We start from the raw sequence: 13,413 nt of genomic DNA, 5'->3' as shown, positions 1-13,413 counted from the left end.
TACATCGATTACGAAACAAGTTATACAACTTATGTAAATCACTCTCGATGGCCCGGATGTAAGCGCGCGAGGGATCTTTAGTGTGGGAGGAAACCGGAGTGCCCGGGGAAAACCCACGTGATCGGGCAGGTGACCCCTAACCTTTTCACGTCCGTGCCGGGGATCGAACCCCGGCCGGCTAGGTGAAAGGCGAGTGGCTTAACCACTACACCACCCGATCACCCCTTATTTATTACATTTAACACCAAGGGTCATTTAAGGACGGCCACCATTTGTGCAGTGTGTGAATGTCTGTCTCTTCTGGGAGACTGCGGTATGATATTGTTGTGTCCTCTTAGAACTATATTGGAACTCTTGTCCTTTTTATAGTGCTTTCTCATTGAAACATGCCGCCGATGACACCAAGCAAGCACACCTCATCCGGTCACATACTGTCAATGGGCGAACCAGTCGGCCAACTCCCTACTTCGCACAACTGAAGGCTAAAGATAAAGAAGTGTCTAGGGAGATGTTAGGAAGAAGAACGTCACTTAGAAAGAATAGAAAAAAAAGAAAATATGATGTCCTAAATTAGGCAGCAGGTACAATTATAATATACTATAATAGCCTCTATTGTCATGGGGAACTTATAACAATATGGAAATGATGAAAGAAGCATTTTCATTTCTGTCTTTCTTTACTTTTTAAAAATAATTTTATATACTATTTTTTTTTATTTTTTCGGTAGCATCAGAAGTTTCCTCTAAAAGGAAAGTGATCATTGTTTATCTAAGCTAATGCAAGTGTTACATTTCGACAGTTTTGAAATAACTTACAAATAATCGAATTCCAAGATCATTTGGCCACTACCATTAATACCCTTTGATGTTGTTTTCATATTTATTTACAAAAGAGACCTCGTATTGTACATTCGACCTGAACCCATGTTAGTGCATTTATAATATGTATTTTTTTATTTTAAGTATTGCTGTAATTATGAACAATGTACTAATATGAGAGTTTCAAATATTTCAGATATTCAAAAAAATTACCGCAGAACTTTACTTATATATTCTAATGGTAGTGCATTATTTAACAACAATAGCGATAGCGAGAGTAGCGTCTAAGTACGTAAAATAGAGTAATAGATATTTCTAAACATGTTCTTTGCAGATTTGAAACCACAACCATTGAAATTTTCACTGGTAGTTTAACACTGTCACTGCACCATATGTAACACACATATTCCTTTTTTTCCTTTAAAGAGTTCATACGACTACATGTAGTTTGAAACTAAACTTCACTTAGCTACTTCCCTTGGTGAACGTGCACATTCGTAGAACTCATTTTGTGTCTGATGAATACATTAGATTATATAATTTCAGGCCTATCAGTTTTCCAGCGGATTATAATAGATCTATTGTTACCAATCGTAGTGGGAGTAGAGGCGGGGGTTGATTTCCGACAATAAGAGTACGTGTTACTTCCCTATCTGACAATACTGTGTCGTTAATGGTTGAGAATTGAGGTAATCCTTCTGTAGATTATCACTAACATTGAAAGGTCCATCACTTTACAACTCATCAATGTTCATCAATGTCATAGACGCTGAAGTGTTGTTTTCCTATGTTACAGTGGTATTACTGCGGTGCACAAAATGCTTGTTTGTCACTTGTTCTCCACTTGTGGGTTGGTTGCTTGATTAGGGTTCGTATGTAATGTGCTTTGTGTGTTACGGGTGTACTTTTTGGAGACTGCGGTATATTCATGTTGTGTTTTGTTGCTATAGTCCGACTCCCGAATGCTTAATAGTACTATCTAACTGGTGCATACACTCAGAATAAAGCAAACTGATACCAAAAACCTTATATCATCAACATGTTATAAAGTACTTTTAGTGTATCACATGAATACTATTCTCTGTGTTATTGTTGTTTACTCCTATAAAATCCACATATTATAAAGTACTTTTAGTGTATCATATCAATATTATTCTCTGTGATATTGTTTTTCAGAAGAAAACAGAATATATAATTATAAAATATGTTATAGATTAGATTGTACTTCATCAAATCCAATAATATGATATATAAACATTTTCAGTAGCCGAGGAACGTGCTATTGTTCAAGAGTCCATGGCGGTCACTAACATTTAGTCAGAGGAGCGTGAAAACATCATACGATATTATCGTAACATCACCAGAGCATGACGGCGTCTTGAGTCCAGTCATTCGTGTGTAACAATGGCGTTTCCATTCATGTTCAGTGAGAACTCATTACAAGGATACTTTTAATGTCGTATAATTAGACAACACATAATTTATTGTCTTCTCCTTTGATTAGCATAATATAAGCAGGAGTAGTATACTATTAGTATTGTACTATATGATATATTTTACTTTCACCATTGTTTAGCTTCTATGGTTAGATTATCGAATGGGAGAGATCTTTTATTTTTTAATTTCATTTTAATGCAATGGTATTACGTAAATTAACTTTCAAAGTGATGTCCATTAAAACGAATAAGTAAATTTATATTAAGGTAGTATATTTTTAAAAAATATGTTATTATGTATTATGTTGGTGTATCAAGTAAAGATAATTTCAACTAAATAAAGGGTATCCAAGCGGCACTTAATACCAAATATGAATAAAAGTGTCATAATTTGCTTTAATTTCATTATTCAATTTTTGATGTTGTTAAACTGTGAAATATACAGTTGATGAGTTAATTAGAATTCTGGTTACGTAATATGTGTTCTTACTAATGAAATAAAGATTTAATTAAGGTTGTGATCGATTACGTCTCTCAATTACATAAATTGAATTTATTCACTTTTTAGTTATTACATATGAAAATATATAAGTGTGTGCTTGGTATCAATGGAGAAAACTCGTAGGTAACTGTTAGAAAACTCGTAGGTAACTGTTGGAAATCTCATATGTAACTGTTAGAAAACTTTTGATCTGTTATTGATAAACAACGATTGCAAAAAGTGATTTCGAGCTCACATCAGAACATTTGAGAGTCATTTTTGTGTCATAAAACCCAAACTGCACAACTCTGGGGGTAAATTTTGACAAAATGTTGTACTTGATATCTAGGTTATAAGATTCAATAAGAAAACTTATTGTTTATGGGAACAAATCACGATTTTTTATATATGTTAGTACTATTGTTTTTATGACCACGAGTAACAAAAATATTTAACTTAATAATATACAAATTTGATGAAGACGTCGTTGAAGTGCCATTCAGCTGTAAAATTGTTAGAGTTTAAACAGAATGTCGTATTGTTCTGTTAAAAGCCCCTTGCTTAACGAACACATTGTACGTTTATAGTAATGTAGCTTGGTTAATTAAGAATGTGTTTGCTTCAATTATAATCTTTCATTGTTGTTAAATGTTGTATGATATGAAAATGTCACATGCCAACTACCGTGAAATAAAAGCCATTTTACTGCTGAATGTGTGGACATTGAATTATCTAAATATTTAGGGCGACCGTGTAATGCATATGACATTTACGTTTAGTAGTTTTAAGTTCGAACTACAAAATATTTTATTGTTTCTGTGGATGATTTTTTAATCTTAACAGGTTGAAAAATTTAAATGGTTCTCCAAATGATATTGTTAGTACCTTTCAGCTCAAGGTGAGGGCTAGTTAGTTTGATTTGATATATACCAGCATTGTTAACACTTTGAAGTAGGACATATACCGCCTGTATAATGGTTCCCCATGCCGATCCTAGACTGAAGAGTACATACATATGTATGAGTTGTGACGTTACGATCACAGGTGACTTCCTCATGCACCTGGCTGTAATTGTTTTCCTGTAAGATTTACATTCCTAAATCTCCACGAGTTTACACCAATTAGTTCACGGTATTAAATTTTTTCAATTATTTACTTTCTTAGAAATTGAATTAATATTTCTACATATCCTGAAAGATGAGACCAACATCACATTGATATTCTGCATGTTTTTTGTTGTTTTTATTTACCTTAAGATTTAATGATTTTGGTTTGCAGATATGTCAACCGCTATATATTATTGACGTAAATATTCTTTCTCGTATAAGCATTGTAAACCAAACTCACCACAATTAATTCAAATCTATCACAATTCAGACAAGAAATGTAAAATGTCACGCACATTCTCAACAATATTAACATTTTTAGATCATCTGACCCGTAATGTTTCGCCCGTCGTCGTCCGCCGTGCGTTAACTTTTCACATTTTGAACTTCTTCTCAAGTTCAACTAGTGCGATTTAGCTAAAACTTACATGAAATGATCCTGACATGGTCCCGACAAAGTGTTGTTATTTTTCGGGTCGATCCAAAATCCAAGATGACCGCCACAGCCGCCATCTTGAAAACATATTTTGAACTTCTTCTCAAGTTCTACCGGTGCGATATGGCTGAAACTTGCATGAAATGATCCTGACAGGGTCCCGACAAATTGTTGTTATTTTTCGGGTCGATCCGAAATCCAAGATGGTCGCATAGCCGTCATCTTGAAAACACATTTTGAACTTCTCTCAGGTTCTACCGGTGCGATATGGCTGAAACTTGTATGAAATAATCCTGACATGGTACCGACAAAGTGTTGTTATTTTTCGGGTCGATCCAAAATCCAAGATGACCTTCATAGCTGCAATCTTGAACACACATTTTGAACTCGTTTCAAGTTTTACCGGTACTTTTTGGCTGAAACTGGCATGAAATGAGCCTCACATGGTCCCGATAAAGTGTTGTTACATCTCTGGATGATCCCAAATCGCTACCATAACATTTTATCTAATCAATTTCCTATATGATTATTGCCAAGGAAGTCAGATGACCGTTAAGGCCCTTTGAAATCTTCATGATTTCTAAAATTAATTATACAACTACCATGTAAAAATCACGTGTTAACCATACTGCAGACAAAAAAAGCAATACGTTATTCCATTTCTTTTCCAATTTATCGTGAACTTTTTCTTTATTCTAATAAAAGATGCAATGCAAATAAGTACTCAATAAATTCCGAATACATATGTATTATAATTTGAATTAATACATATTATACGTATTATTGTTCCATAGTGTCTTCAGTATTAACGTTTTCAACCCCTCTGTGGTTGTAAGTAATTATGGACGAAATTATAATTTACGATTTCCGGATATGGATGGAATATGATTTACGGTTTCCAGATATTCATCTTGATTGAAACAAAAGACAGGTTTATTAATTCAGTCATAATCCTATCAAATTTCCATATGCAATGCTCCAAGTGACATTTTTTATAACATTTTATGGTTTAGCTGTCACCATATCTGATGTAATTTTGAAGGTGTGTGGTTTAAATTTAGAACACACCCAGTGGAACCGAATTTGATTTCATGTAAGATAATAATGCTTTAAAGAACACAGAAAACCTAAAACGAGTTAAGGAAAAAATTTAAACTATATCATTTCAGACCTACAGAATAAACCGCGCTGAAACCATGATCAATATGCACTTGAAGTTAATAATAGTTCATACTTTATTTGGTTGGCTAAGCATCCATGTTAATTTTACTTAAGGACGACTTTCACTGCATTGTAAAAGCAATATGTTGTGTGTGTATGGGGATGTTATACGTTTTGGGAGGCTGTGGTATATACTAGATGTGTCCCAGTGTAATTGTGAAATTCTTTCACATTTTATAGTGCTATCTTACTGAAGACGATGGCATCGAACGATATCCGGTCACAATATAGTGACAATATGTTTCACTCTTTATATCCTCAACCCTAAGCAGAAACTACTTTTTTGACCAAAATATAAATACTATTTTCAAACAACGGGTATTTTTGTTCATAACGTAATCTAATAGATGTTGTGTAGGTATAGTTGACTCTGTCGCACCTGGATGATTTAATTGTCATAGAACATGTGTACTAGGTGATAGTGTCTTACCTGTGGCATTTATCTCACTTACATTTTCAATAAGATATCAAACTTAATCCCTTTGATCTTGTGGAATATTATATCACCTTGTGATCATTTTCCTTATCATTTGTAAAACTGTATACGATTGACTGGCTAGTAAAGACCTACAAAACACGCAATTGTATATAAACTCCTCTTAAATCTTCTCATTTGAAACTGTATTTATATTGCCTCTCTGTTGTAATGAAGACGATACCCATAATGTAGTGGGTGTTTACTGAAGCTTGAGCTACTATTGTAGCTACATCTCATTGAAATACAATAGAGAAATAAAGAACACTTTTTTGTTGAAATTCTATACGAACGGCCGTATTAAAGCACATTCTTGAAATCAGATTAGCTTATTCATTCTTATTCGACAGCAGTTTGCTGTATGATATCGTTAATGTAAGGAATGATATGTTTTAATTGCATAATAAGTCTAAATATTGCAATTATCTGCATTTTTCTCCTTTTTTCTTTACATATATTTTATTTATTCTTCCTCTTTTTTTCTTTTTATACCTTTGATAATTGTCTCTGACTAACTTGTGATATTATAATATAACAGATAAAGACTTGATTGTTATCAAAGCAACAAAACATCCTCCTCATCAACAGATTGTTTATTGATATCAAACCTCTTCAAATATATTCAATCACCTAACAAATACGTTTCTTTTAGCTTCACGGGATAGATGCTTAAGTCATCAAAATGTGAGTTTTTGTAACATTATCCCTACCTGATATTGTGTCATTAGCATCATCATTGAGATGTCCATATTATATCAGGCCTAGAAGAAGAAACGAAAGGTTAACACACAATGACATCATAGCTTTTCCTAGAGAAAAGAATTTGATATATCATCCCATTATCATTGTCAACATAGCTAGGATTTTCGAGCTTTTCCAAGGAATTCCCCTTAGAGCATGATGTCGAATTCCCTTCCTGATTCTATCAGTGATCTAAATTCTTCTGAATATTTTACAGAGATAGTCTTATTGAAATAAGAAAAATATCCCATGGCCGTCGTCAAATAAAGTATGATAACTTCCTTAAGCGTTATAGTTTCCTTATTGACTTTTCAGCATCATATTGGCAAAATTCAATGCTAGCGTAAAGAATTCCCTGGAATGTCCTATCTCGCCCATCGACTATCCTCTCCAACCATTGGACGAGGAAGTAGCGTGGAAAATTATCAGTGTCTATTTTTAGAGACAATATCAAAAATATCATAAAATAGTTAACACATAAAGAAAAAAAACTGACGTTATGTTGACTTTGTGGTATGCATCTTTCCTTTTCATCTAGGAAGATAAGTGGAAGATAGGCAGGTGAGCGTTAATATGAAAGTTTGACCGGAAGAGGTCATACGCCAAGAACACATTTTTCATCGTATATGCAACTAAATTTTCAGTCCCGCCATATCTGAATAAAAGTAATCATACATATTGTTGATGGTGTTTGTGTGATATTCCATTTTTGTGTAGCTTATATAAAGCTCTCGAAGGGTTTTAATATGGTCTGTACTGCTACAATTCCGCGATGACAGTATATGTCTATGTGATGGTCAGAAACAAATCGTGAATGATGAAATTATAGAAAAACAGATTTCTATATACAAATGTTAATTTATGATTCGGTAAATGGGTTAGATGCTGAACAAATCGGAAAAAGATTGAATATTAAAATTCTGAATCGCCTTGACGAAAAAAAACACAAATTGTGTTATAAGTCAATTATCTCTTCATTTGATGGTTGTTTGATATATTGGCGTTGTTCAATATTAATTACTTCGACCTATGATGTACTGTTATGTGATTTTATGTTTTGGTCATCAGAAAAGTTTTGATGGTTTCGATATAAATTTCAATATATTTTTCTCCATTTGTCACCTCAAAATTTGCTTAACCAACTATCTTCCCTGGTAAACACCCTATTAACAGCCAGCTTCATTAATTGACGGTCTACTCTTGTCCTTTTAGTACTATCTATTATGCAGGCTTCCAAAGACAGAGGACAAGCAAGTCCGACCTGGTCACATTATACTGACATCGAGTAGTCCTGTCGACTTACTCACTTAATGCTGAGCGCTACGCAGGGGCAAAATACTAGCACTTTTGTGAATAAACTATGGTGAGTCTCGACCACAGGACATAACAAAGAGCCTTCCGTACTGGGGCGAGCGCCCATGGCCAAAATTGAGACAATACCAAGGGAGACGTTAGGTAAAAGAAAGTCAGTTAGGAATTTAGAGACCTTTCACAATCATGTAATGGAGACAATAGATACAACGCCCTACCTGCAGTGTTTAACCAAAGGCAAACTTGAGACGGTGACAAGTATGACGTAAAGGAGGCCATTAAGACAAAATAATATTACAAATTTTATTCTCCTTTTACGATGACGGTATTCGAGTAATGCAATTTACGCCCTTCCTAAATAGCGTGGAATCCCATTCAGTATAGTCAGTTATCAAACTAGAGGGTAATAACACCTAGCTTTGTTATGGACAATTTAATTAGTTAGCACCAGGAAGACAACAAATCTCTATTTATAATTATTTAAACATATCAACTTAAAAGTCATACGTCACTAGTTATATATCTATATACTTTGTATCTAATAAACTTTTACGAGACATTAATTAGACAATGAAAATCATTCAAAACAAACCTTATATTGAATAGATCAGGATGAAAAAGCTAGAAAAGAAGATATTTCAACAAGAAGAAAAAAGCTAAATGATTTCTTACTGAATGACCCAGGAATAGATATTTTCAGGTGAAAATCTATCTTTTTCCTTCGGATTCATCTGCATGTCATAAATGATATTGATAACTTATGACCGTATGGTAGCAAAGTAGTAGACCTCTCCAACAATATCTTGACAAACAAAATCTATTGATATTTTAGCCATCAGTATTATTGTAACATGGAGAGAGTAGTGTGCCTCGATCCAGGACTTACTGGTCAGCCGTTCTACCGGTATCTTCGCTCGCCAAGTCTTCTGATTACATTACTCCGGAATGTAACGTATTTATAAGCCTTGGCTAGCGTATGTGATCCTCCTGCTTAGTAAAAAAATTCGACCTAACGCAAAGCTACAAGGTGACCGTAAAATGGTCACCGTGTAAATTTAAACTTGCTACAATATAGATATAATTGTTTTAATTCCAGTTTGATTACTAAGGTAGCTTGAAATAGACATGACAAACAAAACATCGTTCAAACTCAAACATACTTAGTTCGTAACAATAGAAATAAACAATGCAGAGCGACGCATTAGGCGGTCCAACACGAAAATGTTATTGTTTTTGGAAACAAAATGTAAAATAAACCAAATTTATTTCGCGTGTGATTTACTTTCGTGAATCTCACGATCCAAGTAAATTTGCGAAAGTTTGTGTCAGCGAATTAACATCTTCTTCATTGATACTGATAGGAGCTTCCAGTCAATTTTTAAAACCGCGAATGTTAATCTTTGTGAAATTGCTTTTGGAAAGGAAATCGCGAAATTTAGTTGCCACTAAAGAAAGTTGGTATATAATATTCTAGCATGAATTAATTGTGGCTGTGATAGGTACACCATTTCAGAATATTTTTTTGTAATAATTCAAATGGGATTGGGCAACAGGCAATGCCTTTATTAGCTATCGGTATATCACATGTACAATAACTGATTCTGAATATGATATTATCTTATTTTGTTGATGTCTTTTTGAGGATATCGTTGTACTTTTTCTATTTTTTTAAATCGATCTTCTATTCTAGCTCTTACGAGGTAATCCTAAAATTTATTTATTAATGCGTATTGTGGAAGAAAACTTAAGAGGCAATCGACCATTGAACGACAAATTGGAAAAGTGTCTGTGTATTTTCCCCTTCAATAATTATCAAAATGAATTATAGCTTAGCAACACGGATGTAACGTCTTTCTTGCAAATATCTGTACATAATTGCTTTTTGGATTTATGGGAAAATAATTTTGTTCAGTATGAATGAGCAAGAATTTTTAGTGGAAAAGAAAATGAAAAAAAATACGTAAAGGTCATGGAAATTCTCAAAAAAGTCTTTAAAAGATCGAAAAATTGAAAATCAATGATCAACTCTCACTGACTTCGTATAGGATACATTTGAACAATTGCAATGTATCTACAACTTTTACTTCAGGTACAGTTACATTTGTAAAGATTTTAAATTTTTATCTACAGATTCAACTGTTCGGCTTTTCTTCGGAATCTTTCGCTACATATGATCAATATACTGCAAATTGATTCAGTTTCAATAATTGTAATTAATGTAAAACTGGATTGCGTTTCCTTGTTCAAATATTTAATAAGAATATATGTACTTGCCAACCTTTGAAAAGCACTGTTCCACATATGATTTATGTCGTTTTCAAATTATATAGTTTGATGATATTTGAAGATAATTATCTTCAAATGCTGTTGTATGTATTGTCGTAAACCATTATAGACAAAATATTGACAAAACAAACTGAAGTAGAGCGTGTATTTTAAAGTCCTTTAATGTTAGTTATGCGTAATAGTTTTCCCTTCTGTGTTCTCATATAGGTTCAATATGGAAATGTTGCAAACTTAACTAAAGGTAATATGCTCATATTCATAAGTTAAATGATTCACTAGTGCTATTTCTGTCATAGCTACGTTTGATAAAAACTGTATATTTTGGTTTTGTAGATATTCCTGCTAACAGGTCTAAAAGGTATACGAGGAGGTCCTATAAATTCAGGACAGAACTGTCGTGAACCGGATGTGACGTACATGAACAGAATGCGCAGGAGCTTGTTAGAGGATTTTACTTACATGTCTGAGGCGCATGTTCACACTGATGACATTTTTCAAACGTAAGAATGAATACTTAATTAAAATGTGTATATTTTGTTGTTTCACACGACATGTATTTCTAGAACCATAGGCGAGGTTGGCGAGACTAATACTTGCTTTTCCAGTGGCGGCCGCGGAAACATCCACATGGTTGATCATATACGCATTATTGAAACTTGGTTCCTGTATATCAGAAGTTTACAATGATTATGGAACAATAGGTTCTGGTGTTTTAAGAATAAAATCGAAAACTTTGGTCGACTTAAAGAATAATTGCGTTACAATTTCGACATTGTTAATCAAATTCAATATAACTGAAATTAATTTGGTAATGATGTTTCTTGTTTCAAAACAATGCGCAGGGTTCTTTTATTTGGTTATTCTTTGTATACTTAAAATTCAATTCTAATGAAACTTATTTCTTTAAACCCAGAACATATGGACAAAGAATGGGGAAAATATATGCCAGATTCTAGCGTTTTGGTGGTGATTAACTGGATTTGATCATTGGCATTAAAGTCTATTCTTTGTTATTTATCTGATGTTTTTATTGACAGAAATGATCGAAGCTGTCCCCCAAGAAAATTGCAATCAAGTACACCCAACATTTCCTTGTGTCCGACTTACCAAGTACTCGACAGGGATGAAAGACGAACTCCGTCCAATATACTTCAAACCAGATGTCGCTGTGATCGCTGCAACATGCGCAAGAAGAGGCGTTATCAGTATAAATGTACACCCGTCTTCCGGTATATCCCTGTGTTGATGCAAACCGGATGTACAAACGGCGTTTATGACTATATGGTAGCTGAGGAGAAGGTATCGGTTGCGTGCGTTTGTACCGAAAGTTCAAAATCTAAACAAAGTCAAAGGACTGAAAGTTCTACTTTACAGAGGAAGGAATATTCTTTGTCTGATAATACTGGAAGTGTTCCTGACATTGACAAAATGAGCGTTAATTTTGAATCTATCAAACCACCAGAATCTAGTCAAAGCCGAAATACTCCTAATATAATTGACTTCCGTAGTATGGAAAGCAAGGAGGAAATAGAGGAGGGCGACAACGAAGAAAACGAGGAATGGAAGGAGGAGGAGGAGGGGTTAGCAGAGGAGGAGGTAGAGGACGAGGAAGATGAAAATCAACATCAAACTCAAGAACGTCTTTCACATTTAGAGAAAATACCAAGCGTTATTGAAGCATTTGATGATACAGCGGTTGAAGCATCTAAAGAAATGTTGCCAGAAATACAGCAACAAGACATCGAGAAGATGCCAATCATTCCCCAGCCCAGGGGTAATAGTATTGCAGCACCAACCTTCCCTAATGAACCAGACACAAGTACTAAGCCAGCGAACAGAGTATCTACACAGCAGGCTCTTACTGTCCCTGGTAATGTGAAAATGCCGATCGCATTTGGCCAATCTCACGACTATTATAGCAATGAACGAATGCCAGAATGAAATTATAATTCGTAGTTTATCAATGCATTGCATGTACTTCAATGATGTGATATGACCATTTTATACCGATTTGTCTTTCAACCACTTTCATATTTATTTTTCCATGTTATCGTGTCTGTGATCGGCTTTTTTCTGACATAGAGGAAGACACATTTTCTTGTTTAATGTATACACGATTTGTTGATACTGTCATAGTTTGTCGATCTACGTGACAAAATTTTTGAACGTTAGATACTTTTACTTTATTAAAACATTATTTTACATACTTTTATCATTCAAATGTTTGATATGTTTTAATAAAGTTTCAATCATAGTTTATTTTATCTTTTTTTTTCGCTTGCTTATTTCTGGTCCATCTAATTAAAATTTTCTGTGTTGAATTAGTGACTTTTGTGACAATTTATGCTGTGTGTACATTTAATGAAGGAAGAAGCGTTGGATCAAAGCTTTATTTTTGGAAACATTAAAACGACTCAGTCTGTTGTTACTTAATCAGTATTTGGTTTAAAAAACAATATTCTTTATCTAATCGAAGCAGACGGCTAATTCTGATATTGGTGAACATCTGAGCACCCACGATAAATCGTATCTCAAAAGTCACGTGACCCCTGCCTTCCTTGTCAGGGGATCACGTTTACATCGACAAGGTGACAGAAACTAGATTATTACTTTAAAGTCAAACCAAGCAAGATGACAGGATTGTACTATTGTACGTTTATATGATAAACCAACCGAGCAGCAAACTGGCATTGTTTTGTGTTTTCTTGTTGAGTGCAACATTTGCTTGTGTATTTTTTTCCTTATGTATAATCTTAATAAAAGATTGCAAATGAAAATCATAGACATCAGATTGAGGGAAATCGAAGACTTATTAAGTAACTGTCAAACTCACATAGGTGCCATGTGAGGATAGAAGTTTCTTGCTTATTGTTGTCGACTAAGTTACTATTTATTTTAACACATAATTCGATACTATTGATTGTTCATGATGACGTTGACTGGTCCTTGCCCAATTATTATCACTCGATACCGTACAATGGTAAGGATATAAAGGGATATTCACGATGGACTAATAACAAAACTGGAAAAGTTCTTGTTTAATTGTACTAAAAGGAAAATGTGAAAATACTGATTCATTCAAAAGAATGTGTACTGTGTATC

The 13,413-nt window shown here is 33.9% G+C and overlaps 1 protein-coding gene across 1 annotated transcript; it reads left to right on the top strand.

Moving 5' to 3' along the window:
• Positions 1-10,737: 10,737 nt before the first annotated feature.
• On the top strand, positions 10,738-12,252 carry LOC138334440 (titin-like). The gene is made up of 2 exons (XM_069283104.1): positions 10,738-10,811; positions 11,349-12,252. The coding sequence occupies exons 1-2, from the start codon at positions 10,738-10,740 to the stop codon at positions 12,250-12,252; spliced, it is 978 nt and encodes a 325-aa protein (XP_069139205.1).
• Positions 12,253-13,413: the final 1,161 nt, after the last annotated feature.

This window comes from Argopecten irradians, chromosome 11, assembly GCF_041381155.1.
Source record: "Argopecten irradians isolate NY chromosome 11, Ai_NY, whole genome shotgun sequence".
Taxonomy (NCBI): Eukaryota; Metazoa; Mollusca; class Bivalvia; order Pectinida; family Pectinidae; genus Argopecten; species Argopecten irradians.
This window is presented reverse-complemented; position numbering and strand designations above follow the sequence as displayed.

Bases quoted from the DNA above. Each gene is read 5' to 3' on its own strand.
- LOC138334440 (XM_069283104.1), top strand. From the start codon at position 10,738: ATGCGCAGGAGCTTGTTAGAGGATTTTACTTACATGTCTGAGGCGCAT. The intron at 10,812-11,348 runs GTAAGAATGAAT...TTTTATTGACAG, and splicing joins ACTGATGACATTTTTCAAAC to AAATGATCGAAGCTGTCCCC.